The following is a 13,853-nucleotide window of genomic DNA, read 5'->3' on the forward strand; positions in this document are numbered from 1 at the left end:
AGAGCTCCACAACTCACTCAGGCGATTCAGGGTTGCACTGTTCATCTTGCTGGAGATGCTGTTGAAGTCGGGGGACCTCCCAGCCCAGGCTCTCTGGGTGTTACTTAATCACTCAGGAACCTGAATGTTTTGCAGACACTCCCACTGGGAGCCCGCAAGCTGAATCTGGGGCTTGGACTTGGGAACGTTGCCTGAGCTTGCTGACCCACAGACCTGTGGGTTGAACTGGATGTGTTCTGTTCTCGTCTCTGGCTGTCCCTACGCAGGAAGAGGTCGACTGTCCCCTTGCTAACACCTCCATATACTACCACAGTGGGTCAAGCTGGCCAGGGCTGGCAGGATCGCCCTTCTCTACCTCTGGGGGATGGCTTGCTTTCTTACCCGGGTCACTTCCCACATTCAGCGTGGGCACAGGGTAAACATATTCCTCTCTCTCTCTCTCTCTCTCTCTCTCTCTCTCTCTCTCTCTGCTTTCTGTTTACGTCTCCACCCACCTTCCTTCACCCACCTGCTCCTTGCTTCCCATTTTGGCTCATCAGAGTGGAAAGACCCAAGATTTGGGTCAATGGAGGAGGGTTTTGTAAATGATCTTGGTTCAGAGGCACAGCCCGGGGTTTAATGAATCTTGCACTTCCACTTTCCTTCTGCATATTGCTCCTACATGACCACTGGGACACTGCTGGAGAGCCAGGGCTGGGGACTGCAGTGGGACAGGGTGTTTTCAGACCCCACCCCTCTTTTGGTCTTAGAGCAGACTGGTTTCTAATACCCTGTAAATAAAGACGAACACACTTCTCTTCAATGCTAAAAGATCCAGAAAAGAGGTCAGAACATATCTTGGTGCCTGGGGTCCCCTCTCACAGTGGAGAGCTCTGGTGGATAAGTGGACACCCCATTCTTGCTTCCTCCGCTGGGTTCAGATGGTGCTCCTGAGGGGCACACCTGGGATGGGGGTTGAGCTTCCATCTCTAGGGGATGCTCTGTCTCCACTGGACACAGTCCCCCTCTTGCCCCCACCCTGTCTGCATTGTCGTCCTGCCATGTTGACTGTCCTGCTTCCTGGGCCTGGGGCTGCCCCTGGGCTCCTCTTGTCTCCTTGCTGCTTGCGTTTGGCCTCCCCCAGGCTCACCACCACTGCACTGCCCCCTCCTCTCCCCGATCCATGGCATGTGGCGGGGAGCACCTCCCCGGGGCCAGCCTTCCCTCCAGGTGAGACAACTCCTGAGCAGTGACAGCTCAGAGCACGTCACGTGGCTGATAGTGCAGAACAGCCATTGTGAAGGGGGAGGTGTCTTCCTTCCTCCTATGTCCTCTGGGCCTTTTATTGTGACCCTTTCCCAAAGGACACTTGGAAAGTGCCTGGCATGGAGGTGGCAACTTCTCCTGGAGGCCACAACATGAGCGCTATCGTCATTTTCAACTTTCCAGCCACAGTTAACCCTGGAGCTGAGCAGATCGGAGGGTGAGTGGCTCGAGCTGCTCATGGACTTGGCCTCCCTCCTCAGCAGGGCTCCTCGGGGTTCGTGACACCCAGGGCCAACTTTATTAGCACCTTTGCACACCCACAAGCTGGTCTGCTCTCCCACAGTGCAGGGGGCACAGCCTTCCTGTTTGGTGGGGAGAGAGGACCCCTGGGACCTCCCACCCCCGTCACCCTGCCACTGGGTTCACGACTTTTCCCAGAAAGAGCAAACTCTGGGTGGTCACCTCCCAAAGCAGCAGCAGGAAGGGCCTGTTGAAATGGGCGTGAGGGGCCGACGTCGTGTTCAGGGGCGGGGGCTGGGAGAGGAGGCCAGAGGCGGCCCCTGCCTGGGTTCCCTTCTCATTCATGTCCACCGCGGCCTTGTGTGACACCTAGAAGGAGAGAAGAGTCAGAGACGGCTCAATTCAGTAGCCTTTTTGGCAGAGGCTGCCTGCTGGACACTGGGGAGGAAGCCACCTGATCAGGCCCCAGGGCCCTGCCTGCCTAGGAAGCTGCTCCAGCCTTGGCTTCATTCCCTTCTCTCTCCACTTTCTCTCTCCTGAGGGTCCCCCCCACCCCCACCCCCCGCCCACAAGTGACGTCACCCTCAGGCAGAAAGACAAATGGGCCTGAGCCTGACTGGGGCCACCTGTGTTCTCCCGGCTGCAAAGCCTCAGGCCCAGGCCTGGAGGCCCCTGCCCAGCCTACCTCAGGTGTCTAAAGAGCTCAGGGTCACCCAGCCCCCCACTGGCTTCCATGAGAGGAACTTCTTTTCTAACCTCATTTCACACAACTTCTCAGGAAGAAAGGGTTCTGAGCCTTTAAAAGAAGCTAGATAAAAAAAAAAAGAAATGGCCTTGATGTTCCCTTTTATTTCCAAAAGGTTCTAGGAAAAGACAAGCTCTTAAAGGTACTGTACAAAAGCCTCTTTACGACATTTGACTATTTCTTTTCCTTCTTCTTCACCCTCCTGCTGCACAACGAGGTGCATGTGCGTGCACACACACACACATGCACGCACGCACACACACGCACACACCCACTCCATGCCCCTAACCAAAGCTCAGAGAGAGGCCTTGACTGTCTCCCCATCCCACGGACCATGATCATGGAAGTGGAACCTAATCTAGCTTCCTCCCCAGTGTCCAGCAGGCAGCCTCTGCCCTCAAAGACCACTGCAGTCTTATTAACCTGCATTCCTATTCCCAAATATCAGCTCTCCCCTCCTATTGGAGGGTTGTCAACCTTTGCCCATTCCATGTGTTTTGTGGGGCCACCTGTAGTGCAGAACATGGCCCATCCCCATGGACTGGGATCATGAAAGTGGAACCCAATCTAGCAAATGGCCTGGGCACTGCCATGACACAGGCCAGGCATGGGGACAAGTGTTAATGAGCTGTTGCACTTTTTCTCTTGCTTTCCTCCTCTTCTGTGAGAACAGAAGAGGACAGGGGCTTCTCCTTTACCCTATATCCCTGAGGGAAGCAGTCATGGGAAGCAGATATGTAGCTGATGTAGGGGTTGTTTGTTACCGCAGCAAAGCTGAATGATATACCTCCTGTTTTTGTCCCACTATTACCCATAGCCATAACGAAGGCAGGTAGAGTCCCACAGCTGCCCCAGTAAGAGGACATACTAGGAATCAAAACAAAGCTATCCCACACCTGGGAAAATTATGGTCCCATGAATCACCTCTAATGAGTACCTGCTCTATTCAGAACACTATTCCTGCACAGAAAACAAAGATCTAGGAGAAGGGGAGGTGGGAAGGGAGTTGTCCATGAAAGGAAGCTATAAAGATTTCAATTTTGCATAGGAAACAGACTGGAGGACTTGATTTCCCAGCATGTGAGAAGGGAGCGGCCCTGCATCTACCCGTGCACCTCCACTGCCTTACCCTGGAGATGGTCTTGTTGAGCCGCCCAGTGATCCCCGAGAGGTCTGCTTCCAAGCTGAATATGCTGTCGAGCCCGATTTGGGGAAGAATCTCTTCCAGGTTATATGTGGAGGAAACGGAAAACCTCGGCAGGTGCAAGTCAAGCAGGCTGAAGAGAGAATCAGAGAAATGTACCATCTTGTAAGTGTTGCCCTTGCCCGTCTGTCGGCAGCCTGCTCCGTGGAGGGACAAGCGTTTCCTAGTGTGGGGGGCGAGCAGTCCCCCGTGACACACCTGCTGTGGGGGACACTCCACCTCTCTAGCCAGAGCTCCCTCGCTGCAGCCCTCATGGAGTGTCTGGGGCTGGACCTGCGACGGCGCCTGGCATGGCCCCCTGTCCTCCTCTCCATCCCCTTGTGGAAGGCTCTCCGGAGTGGGGTTTTGAATGGCTTCACTGATGGGATCCACAGATGGCTGTGCGAAGTCAGTGCTGGTAACATTTCCCACCCCCACATCTCATTCACCTGCGATTTCTGTGGCTCAACCTCCAAACCGTGTCCTCACTCCATCTCCTGGCCTTCCCCTCGCCCAGGCCACCACCATCTCCCCCCTGTCTGAGCTCGTTTCCTCGTCTGTGAAATGGCGCAGAGATGCCCACTCCACGGGCTGCTGTGAGGATCCCGTGGCACAGCAGGTGTGCAAAATGTGAGTCACAATGAACAGGTCACTCCCTCCTGCAACTGGGCCTCCTGAGCTGTCAGATGGCCACACTTTCTGGGGTCAACTCAGAAGATTCTTCCTACCCACAGTAAATCCATCCTTTTCTCCTTGGGATCATTCTTTTCTTAATCATTGGTTGATGATTGCCAGGGCACCTACGGATTTGACTAGTTAATAACTAATTTGGAAACTTATGTCTCTGGAAGATCAAACTTGGGTTTATCATTATTGTTACCAGTTTAATCCCTAGGCCATAGGAGGGTCCAGGGGCTAACTGAAGTGGAAGGACATCTTGGCCTTCTTGACACATTTTTCACAGGGAGATCTTGGGTGGGCAAGCCCCAGGCCACTGGTCGGGGAGAGGAGGAGGGGGAGGGGGACAATGAGTAGAGTTTTACTCATTTCGAGAAGTCAAAGCAAACCCTTTTTGAGGGAAAATCTACTCAATCCAGAAGATTCTATGGTACTCCCTCCTGCAGTGGGAGACAGGGGCAGGCTCACCCTGCGGGAACCTAAAACTATGGGGCTGGAATCCGGGTTTGACTGGAGCTTTATGGGTTCAGAAAATTCCTTAAATCCTGGCCTTTCCCCTTGACCGCATCTCTTTTACTGGGTGCTTTAATTTCTGCCCAAATATAAAATGCCTCTCTCTACTCTCATGCCTCGGTGTGGGTGGGGCTCTGAGAGAAGATACCAGTAGCACAAGGAGGGGCTGGCAGCCACTGGGTCATGTGGGACTGCCACCCTGAGATGGTGGGTATGAGCCCTCCCCTTGAATCTGGGTGGGATTTGTGACCCTCCGGCCAGTGCAATACGGCAGGAGGGACACTGCTAACTTATGGACCTAACCCTTCAGAGGGTACGAGCCTTCACTTCCTTTTAGGGCCCTTCCCTTGGAGCTGCGAGGGGCCACACAGTGTCACACTGAGCTGCTCCGCTCAGGCTAGCCTGGGGGACACACTGCAGGAAGAGAAGCCGGCCCCTGCCCGGATCCCCTCCAGCCAACCCAGCCCAATCCAGACACACACGAAGGAGGCTTCGATGGCTCCAGCCCAGCCCCCATCTTCCCCAGGAGTGGGAAACAGGCGACTGGCCCTATCAACCCCGGCAGTGAGGGACAACAGCTGGCCTTCGGGCTGCTTAGTTTGGGGCTGGTTTCTTTGCAGCTAAGGTATCTAGATTTCAGGACCAGATTCCATCCCAGGTCACTCCATAAAGGAAGACACATCCTGAGAAGGGTGGGCCAGGGAGGGGGACCTCGGGAATCAGAAGAAGCTGCAACCACAGTGAGGAAAACACAATCTAAAAGCAAGTGAGAGGGGACAGGATTCCCCTTTCCCATCCCTCCTTCCTCCCCTCGGTCGCCTTTCTCTATTCCAATATTCTCCCTCTTCCTAAGATTCCCGAGGTGCCAGACGCTCTCTGTGCCACTGGTGTCTTCTTGGTCTTTCTCTCCAGCTTCTGCATGTCAGAGAGAACCTTTGACCCTTGACTTTCTGAGGCTGGCTTAGTTCACTCAGCGTCATCTTCCCTGGTTGCATCCATCTGCCAGCAAATGCCGTGACTTCATTCTTCATGGCCGAGTACAACTCCACTGTGGATATATACCACATTTTCTTTACCTAATGATTGTTCTTAATAATCGTCCTTTATCTGGTATTTTGGTGACACTTTGTTACCGTGTGATATTAAATTACTATGTGAAGAAGGAGGAAAGCCAGGGGAAATGAGACTGGGGTCAGGACACCCGGTGGGGGGATCATGGTCCACACCTAGTGAGCACTTAGGTTCCAGGTATCAGTCTAACTATGGACTCAGTTAATCCTCCAAGCAGTGCAATTCAGGAGGAATCAAGGCCTCAGAGGGAACCTGAGGCGGCCCAAGGAGGAGAGAAAATTGCCCAGGATCCCAGAGTCAGTAAAGGGCAAGACAGAGTCAAACTTGGAGTTTAGCCTTTGGGGACAGGAGTTGACCAAGACCTGCTCCGGCTCTTGAGCAAAGATTGCTGGAACCCTTCCATGTGGCACCTACCTGGGCAGGAACAGCTGTCCCCACTTTCTCAGGGTCTCTGGCTGCAGAGCGGCCTCCACCTGCCTCATCCTGCCGGGGTCAGGGAGCACCAGCAGCAGCCAAGCATTGCCACTGTACTCTATCTGCAGCACGGTGCACGCCACCTCCTGGTCATAGAGGAACCTGTGCATCTCCCTCTGCTGCATCATGGGGACACGGAGAGAGGTCCTGTCATCCACGGAGAAGCTTTCCTGCTTCCGGGTCTGGTAGCGATCGAAAGGATGCTTCCACTTGGCTGAGGACACAAGACCCATAACACATGAGCACACGTCCCAGGAGAGCGACCCTGGGCGGCTGTCCACAAAGCCACACTGGCCTGGTGACTTTCTCTTGGGTATGTAAGTGTGAGGTGAAGAAAGAGCTTGGGGGCAGAGCCAGGAGGCCAGAATCCAGGCCAGGGCTTAGCCACTAGCGTGTCAGCAGAGTCTGAGCTCCAGGGCCTATGGTTGGGCTTCCTTTCAGAGGAATTTAGTTCTCGAGACCACAATGCATTCCCATCCACTAAGCACCTTCCATGGGTGAGGCATTGTCTCTAAATCATCACAAAAATTAACAAGAAACAAGTGTCATCATCCCCTATTAGGGAGTGGGGAAACTGAGGCTTGTGAATTTCTGTAAACATGCCATTTACAAAGCCAGGAAGTATCTGAGCTGAGATCAGTGGCCTGATTCTGACGGCACAGCTCAGGTTATTTCCAAGCCACTTGAATAGGCCCTCAGCCCAGCGACCCCTATATGACCAGCTTATGCAGAGACACTCAATCAATGACCAAATACTGCAGATTCTACTTCCAAAGCCACAGGTTTATCAAGGTTAGCATCACCCGGATTTGGTCCACTTTGAGAAACGCCTAACATGTCTTTCCCCTCCCGTCCTTACTCCAAACCATTTCCACACTGTATCCAGGCTCGTCTTGCTCCTTTGTTTTTTTAAATCTGGGTCTCACTGTCCTGCCTGAGCTAGTCTCAAAACTCCTGCTTCCTATCTCAGTCAAGTAGCTGGGTCAGGTCCCACCTTTACGCCCAGCCACACTTGCTCTTTCTAAACAGACGTGATCATGTCACTCTACTGTTAAGACTGGAATTCCTGGTATTTCTTTTCTCTGAAACTTTACCTGAGCAGATCCAATTCACTCTTCAGATCTCCACTCAGAGGCCTGCATTTCTGGGGAGCCTCCCCTTGCTCCCCAAGTCTGCATGGATGCTCATCTCCTCCGAGAGCTCCAGGGCACCTACACCCGCCTGAAAGCACGAATCCCTCTGAGCTCTGTTGCCGCTACTTGCTTCCAACCCACGTGGGACATGAGCTACCCAAGGGTAGGAAAGCTGCCATTCACAGATTTTCCCAAGAGGCTAATAGCATCGCCCAAAGCTGGCAAAAAATGTTTGGTCACCTCTGTGCGGTGACAGTGTCTACTCACGGAGGAGGAGGCAGTCATTGTGTCTGAGCGAGCCCTCACCTTTGAAGAAGATGTAGTTCAAGAGAACCATGAGTGTGTCGTGGCTGAACTGAGGCAGGCCGTCCGTGACGTGCCCGTACGTCTGCTTTCTCACGTACTCACTGATCTGCCTCCAGGTTGTAGCCGGATCCGAGAAGTTGGCAGAAAAAGCAAAAGCGCCATACAGCTCCTTGGTGCTGTCCAAAAAGTGCTGCAGAGGCTTGAGCCGCTTGTCTAGGAACAAGGAGCTCCCTACTTTTAGTTCAAGTTTGGGGCTGGGCAGGTCAAGGGTGCGGAGGAGGCTCTGGAAGCCCCGGTGGACGTCGGCTGCTGGGGTCTCTGTGAGGTTGAAGCCCAGGCCCTCCAGGATCTGTGTTGAGGTGTCACCTTGGGCCCCAAGGGAGAGCAGGGCCAGGGTGCTGGAGAGGCTCACGGGCGAGAAGAGGATATTTCCTGGGGTGCCCGCCGCCAGCCGCTTGTACAGGCGCAAGGCAAAGCTGGTAATGGTGGGTGTGACTTTGTGGTAGGCAGGAGCTGGCTCTGAGAGCTGATGGCTGGGGGGTTGATGTGCCCCTGGGCTCTTATCTCCATGGGCAGGAAAGGGCTGACAGTGGACAGAGGCCAGGATCCCGGCTCCCAGCAGCCACAGCCTAGCCGGCCCCATCCTCTGAAAGCAAGACGCGAACACGTCAGTCCTCCCCTTCACAAGTGACTTCATCTGCCCCCCTGCTTGCCCATCAACCCCACCATTCAGACTGTCCCACAAGGGTGCCATTGGCACACTGCAGAGGACAGTGGTAGATGACAGTCCTCCCAGGCTTGGGGAAGACCAGCAGCCCTCTCTCTGCTCCACGTGCGATAGAGGTTTTTGAGTAAAGGACTCCGGGCTACAAAAAAGTCTTCCATAGTTTATCCTGCTCCCCTCCCTGCCTCCCTCCCTTCCTATCTCCTCTACCTTCCCCCCCTCTTTCCTTCCTCCTTCCTTCTTTCCATTTCCTCTCAAGGATCTATCTGACTCAAGAAATAAACCCGGTATTGAATATCGAGTGGGGAGAAGAAAAAAAAAATCCCAATTCCCGACCCCACAAGCTTCAGGTCCAGTTGGAGTGGCCTGCATTAGTTAAATGAGCAAATGTATATGTTACTATAAATGGAGAAGAGGGCTGTGGAACAAGTGGTCAGGACACTGTGACAATGAGTGACACTGGGCCTGCCTCACACCTACGCACAGCCTTAACCTGGAATTTCATCTTCCAGAAGGAAAAGGATGATGTGCAGAGCCTCGTGTCAGCCCCACGGGAAAGAGGGGTCCCTGGGCCCTCCTGATCCTTCCTTAGCTGGATGTGAGGGTCACCCACCAGGTGGCGCAGATGAGAGGGGCCCATGGGCGAGGACAAAGCGACAGGACTGATGGGTCCCGGGAGGAGAGGAGGGGGCATGGATCTGTCTCCACATCTCCATCAAGACTCTGCTGTCTGTCATGTGCAGTGGCTGGAGCCTCCATCTTTGATTGATGTGGAGGTTTAGGAACCATCTGTCATGGGTAGACTTGCTTTTGCTCCAAATTTATAAGCTGAACCTTCAGCTGCTAGGACCCCTGAAGGGGATCTTGTTTGAAAATAGGATCATCACAGATATATTTTGTTAAGATGGGGTCATTAGAGTAGGCTCTCAATCCAGTATGACTGGGATCCTTATAAAACAAGAGCTTTAGGCACAGAGACACACGGACAAGACAGACTGCAGGTGATATCCTACCAACTGAGCAAAGCCAAAGACGGCCAGTAACCACCAGGAGCTGGGGAGAGGCCTGGAGCAGACTCTTCCCAACGGCCTCAGGAGGAGTCAGCTCTACCCACCCCTTGATCTTGGACTTCAGCTTCCAGAGCTGCTAGGCAAAAGCTTCTGTGGTTTAAATGCAGCACTTTAACAGCTTGTTAAAGCAGCCCCTGCAGACGAGTACGACACCTCTTGGTTATAAGACATGCTGGAAGAAACGCTGGTCCACCTCTAGGGGATACGGTGGTGCAGGAACAGGAAGACCCCTGGCTTCCAGGCAGGATGTGCAGGGGAGGGGCACCGTGTTGCGCTGTGTCTAAAACCTTCCTTTCCCTCTCATGTCCCCCTGCCCTTGCACAGACCCCTGGATCCTGCAGACCCTGATGTCCTCCTGCTCCACTTGAAACCACCCTTTCCATTGTTCCTTCAGTGGGGGCCAAATTCTGACCCCCTGGTGCCTTGTGGTAGATTGTCCTGAAAACACTGGTGATTTAATCAGCACTTTGAATACTCTTTGCCCAAACTAATGACCTCTGGACAAATTACAGCTGTAGTGGCAGTGCTGGGGAGGGTAGCGTTCCAGGTGGCATTTGGCCCTGGTGTCCTGAACGCTCTGCCCAACCACTATTCAAAGCCCAGCTGCCGGGAGGCACGGATGCTGTCTCCTCTGTTATGTCGAAACGCGTTTGCTGGTCAAAGTGTGATGGGCACTTTTCCAAGGTCATGTCCTCCCTCCCTCCGCACAGCTCAGTGGGGGAGGCTCAATGACATTTCCTGTACATTTCAGATTTGCCTTCTGATGGGAAATTTGTAAGATGCAGAACAAATTAAAACTTGGTCTGTCCCTGGGTAAAATCAGAAGCACAGCAGTGACCAAACTACTTCTCATTTATTCCTTCTATGCCATTGAACTCAGCACCGTTTACTGCCCCCATGGCACCCCAAGAACTTCCTGACCTGCAAAACGACGTCTACTTCCCAGTGGGGCCTGGGTTGCAACCAAGGCTCTGCAGGAACTCACTGCTGCGCAGAGCAAAGAAACCTCCTTCACACGGTGTCAGTGTTTGAAAAATGCAGGCAAAGTCCCCTCCCGGGCAGGGCAGGTGAAGGCTTATGCGACAGACACACAGAGCACCTAACATAGAAAGAACGTCATGGGGTTTTCTTCCCATCCACCAAGGCTTAGTGCAATGACATCCAGTTCATTTCATAGCTCCTTTTCTAGAAAGATCCCAGAGGAAAACGAAGAACCCTACCCATTCATTATAACATTTCATTTATTAAGTGTTTAGAGGGCTGGGGATATTAGGTACGTTGTATCGCTGTTTTTCGGACAGATGTGTTTGTAAATTATGGAGGAGGGATGGGAGAGGTGGGGGTGAGTGGTGTTTCTGGTCATATCGACCACAAGAAACGGGGGTGCTCTTGGCACTCAGTGGGTGAGATTTGGGCACATGGAAGCTTTAAACTGCCCAGAAGGGTCGCATACAGTGAAGAATGGTCCTTCCCAAATGCAGGTAGCACCTTCTTTGTGTCAGATTCAATCCTTCTGAGAACCCTGAGGCACAAGGATTCCTAGCCCAGTTGTCCATTTGGGGAAACTGAGGCTCAGGGCAGGACAAACACTTGGTAAGAGGCAGGAGAAAGACTCGGGTCCAGCTCAAGGCTTCCAAGCATGCCTCTTTTCCCATCACAAGATTTCTAGTAAGTTTTGTCCTTTGCTGTGGTCTTATCTGCCAGGAATATTCGGAGCTCCTCTGTCCAAAGTCTTGGATGCCAAAGGTCATTGAAAACCTGAAATTCTAACTTGGAGACTCAGAAGCAGTGCTCATTCCATTCTAACTCGAGAGGACTCACTTCTCCCACCCCTACCTTGAAGCCAGAGATGGAGAAACAGAGAACTAGAGAGGAGGAGGGGGATAGAGCGGTGACAGCCGCCTGCCTTCCTTCCCGGCAGAGCCCAGTACTCACAGAGCCTTATCACCAAGCCGGGCCCAGGTCCTCAGCCCGCGCGTCCTCCTGCCACAGAAAAATGGTGTTGGAGACTCAGCAGCCTGGTCAATATTTGCCAGGTCAATTCCTGGAACTAGTGTGAAGACAAGCACAGCAGGCGCGGGAAGGGCTCTTCTGTTGATAGCTCCCATCCGGCTGCCTGTCCTCAGACAAGCAGGTGGTCTGGGGCCCAGGTGGGTCTGAGGTGCTCTGATGTTGGTGAGGTTGGTGGGGCCTTTGCTGCTGAACCCTGTGCCTATCCTTTGAATTAGCCAATCGCCCTCACCAGAAGACAGGGAGTCCATCCTCCACCACCACACCAAACTGTTCTGGTATTTTACCAACATTTTAAAGAAGGATCACACACAGAGTGGGGTTGGGAGAGGACTAGAGTGAAATTCAGTAAACAGAGCAAGGTCTTCCCTCCTGCTTGGCTGAAAGCCCTATAAAGTGGGACCATGGACGCTGCTTACTGGTGTATCCCAGGATCCACCAGGAACTAAAGGAGTGTTTCTTAGAGATGCCCTTAATGATAGAATGGAGGTGCCTTTTGTGTTCTTTATTTGAAAGATTTTTTAATCTCCGAATTGCTGACAAAGAGCACGTCTTGTTCATTACCAGAAAACAATAAGACATTATTTTTAAGAAGTAGAATTAGTGGGCTGGGGCTGGGGCTCAGCAGTAGCGCACTTGTCTGGCATGTGTGAGGCACTGGGTTCGATTCTCAGCATCACATATAAACAGATAAAGGTCTATCAACAGGTAAAAAAAAAGAAAAAAAAATTTGTAAAAAAGAAGTAGAATTATTTAATTGTGCAAGAAATCTTGTTATTCAAGAAAACCTTGTTATTCATTTTTCAAGTGTGAAGTTTCCCAGGAGACTGAGCCTGATCCTCTGAGAGACGGAGAGGAGGTGTCGGAGTTTATGTTTGTAAAACTCCCTGATCAAATGCAGCTTCCTCATGCAGCTGCACTGGAAGTAGCCAATCCTGTCTGGTCCTAATCTGATGCTGAATTTCCTCCGCTTGGTGGTCTCTGAGAGGCTCCCAAGGTGATTGACATCTTGACTAATATCTCACAAGAGACCTGAAGCCGTCTCAAAGAAACAGCTTGTTGTCCTAAGCTACTATCAAATTTGGGGGTGATTTGTTATGCAAGAAGAGGTAAATAATAGAATTTGTTAACGTGGGTCTTCAGGAAGATGTTAATAGGAGGTGGTAGAGATCATCATCCATTCTCTGAGAAAAAAAAAATTGTGAGTAGTTTTCTATGCAGAGGCCCCAACCAGCACTTCCAAACATCCGATTTCTCCCGTTCACTAAGTGGAGGTGATCCCTAGATGACGTGACAGGGAGAATCACCCCAGCACAGCCTTTGTCCCCTCCTGTGAGGCTGTGACAGCTCCTGCCACACCGTTTACATTAGGGAGACTCTTTCTTCCCTCCAGCCCCTTTCACTAGCTCTTGCCTCCTGTGCTCACCTGCAGGCTCTGTCACTGGAGAGGTGTCTGCAGGCTGGCAGGTGTAGGCTGAGCTCACTCAGGTGACAGTGCTTCTGCTCCTGGTGTCTCTCACCGCTCTCGTGAGGCCAGTGGGATTATCTCTCTGGGCGTGATACCCGAGAGTGCAAAGTTCAAAAGAGCACATAAACATGCAGGGTCGGCCACAGCTAATGGGTCACAGAGAGAGGTGCCCTCACTCCAGAGCACTCTCACTTGTCAAGCTAATGCCACTGGACTAAAAGGCTTTCATCCAAGATGTCGTTGCCATTCCAACCTCTTCTGCCATGGTTTGGATTTGGAATGCCTCCCAGAATCCCAAGCGTGGAAGACTCGGTTCCCAGCGCAGCAGTGTGAGGCTTTGGAAAATGATTAGCTTAAGAGGGCTGTGGCTTTATCAGTAGATGAATCAATTTGATGGATTATAATCTGGATGGACTACTGGCAGGTGGTGGAAACTATAGGCAGGTGGGGCATGGTTGGAGGAAGTAAGGTCACTCGAGGTGGATCCTCGGGGACCACTTCTCATCGTGACCCTTGCTTCTTTCTCTTGCTTCCTGGCCATCAGGGGCTGAGTAGCTTTCCTCTGCCATTATATTCTGCCTCCCCTCCCCTCAGACCCAAAGCAATGAATGGGCTGAAGCTTCTGGAACTGTAGGGTCAGGCAGCAGCCACCAAAAGGAGGCAGATTAAAAAGGCTGTAGAACGAGGCTTTATTGAGATTTCACTCCTGGTGAGACCCTCCAGACCAACAGGGTGGGTTGGGGAGAAGCGCATGGTGGGGCTCAGCCGGACTGGACTTTTTATTGGGTTTAGGGCAAGAAGGGAGGGATTGGGACAGGAAAGGAGGGTTTTTAGAGTCCCTTGTCTTACTGGGGTTGGTTGGGGGAGCTTGCTGAGATCCAGGATTGGTCAGGAGACCCCGCTGATTGACAGGCAGTTCTGTCCACACCTGATTGGTGGCTCTTTTGACGGAATAGGGGTTTTGCTGTGACTATACCCAACTATGTAGTTCAG

The 13,853-nt window shown here is 52.4% G+C and overlaps 1 protein-coding gene across 5 annotated transcripts; it reads right to left on the minus strand.

Moving 5' to 3' along the window:
- Positions 1-1,520: 1,520 nt before the first annotated feature.
- Serpina11 (serpin family A member 11) lies at positions 1,521-12,921 on the minus strand. Of its 5 annotated transcripts, none has more exons than XM_048799272.1 (7): positions 12,819-12,914; positions 11,318-11,365; positions 10,304-10,369; positions 7,589-8,234; positions 6,090-6,363; positions 3,360-3,507; positions 1,521-1,854 (listed from the first exon to the last, which is right to left on the minus strand). In XM_048799272.1, exons 4-7 carry the CDS (start codon positions 8,229-8,231, stop codon positions 1,651-1,653), a joined length of 1,269 nt encoding a protein of 422 aa, XP_048655229.1. In that variant the 5' UTR covers positions 8,232-8,234; positions 10,304-10,369; positions 11,318-11,365; positions 12,819-12,914; the 3' UTR covers positions 1,521-1,650. The 5 variants fall into 5 exon arrangements, with proteins under 5 accessions (XP_048655229.1, XP_015350691.1, XP_048655230.1 ...); XM_015495205.2 differs by having other exon boundaries at positions 10,304-10,481; positions 12,819-12,904; XM_048799273.1 differs by having other exon boundaries at positions 10,304-10,366; positions 12,819-12,889.
- Positions 12,922-13,853: the final 932 nt, after the last annotated feature.

The sequence above is a fragment of the Marmota marmota genome, unplaced genomic scaffold (genome assembly GCF_001458135.2).
Source record: "Marmota marmota marmota unplaced genomic scaffold, marMar, whole genome shotgun sequence".
Classification (NCBI taxonomy): domain Eukaryota; kingdom Metazoa; phylum Chordata; class Mammalia; order Rodentia; family Sciuridae; genus Marmota; species Marmota marmota.

Coding starts and splice junctions, on each gene's coding strand:
- Serpina11 (XM_015495200.2), bottom strand. CDS start 8,231: ATGGGGCCGGCTAGGCTGTGGCTGCTGGGAGCCGGGATCCTGGCCTCT. Junction 3,508..6,089: donor GGACAGCTGTTCCTGCCCAG/GTAGGTGCCACA, acceptor TTCTCTCTTCAG/CCTGCTTGACTTGCACCTGC. Junction 1,855..3,359: donor TCAACAAGACCATCTCCAGG/GTAAGGCAGTGG, acceptor CTCTCCTTCTAG/GTGTCACACAAGGCCGCGGT.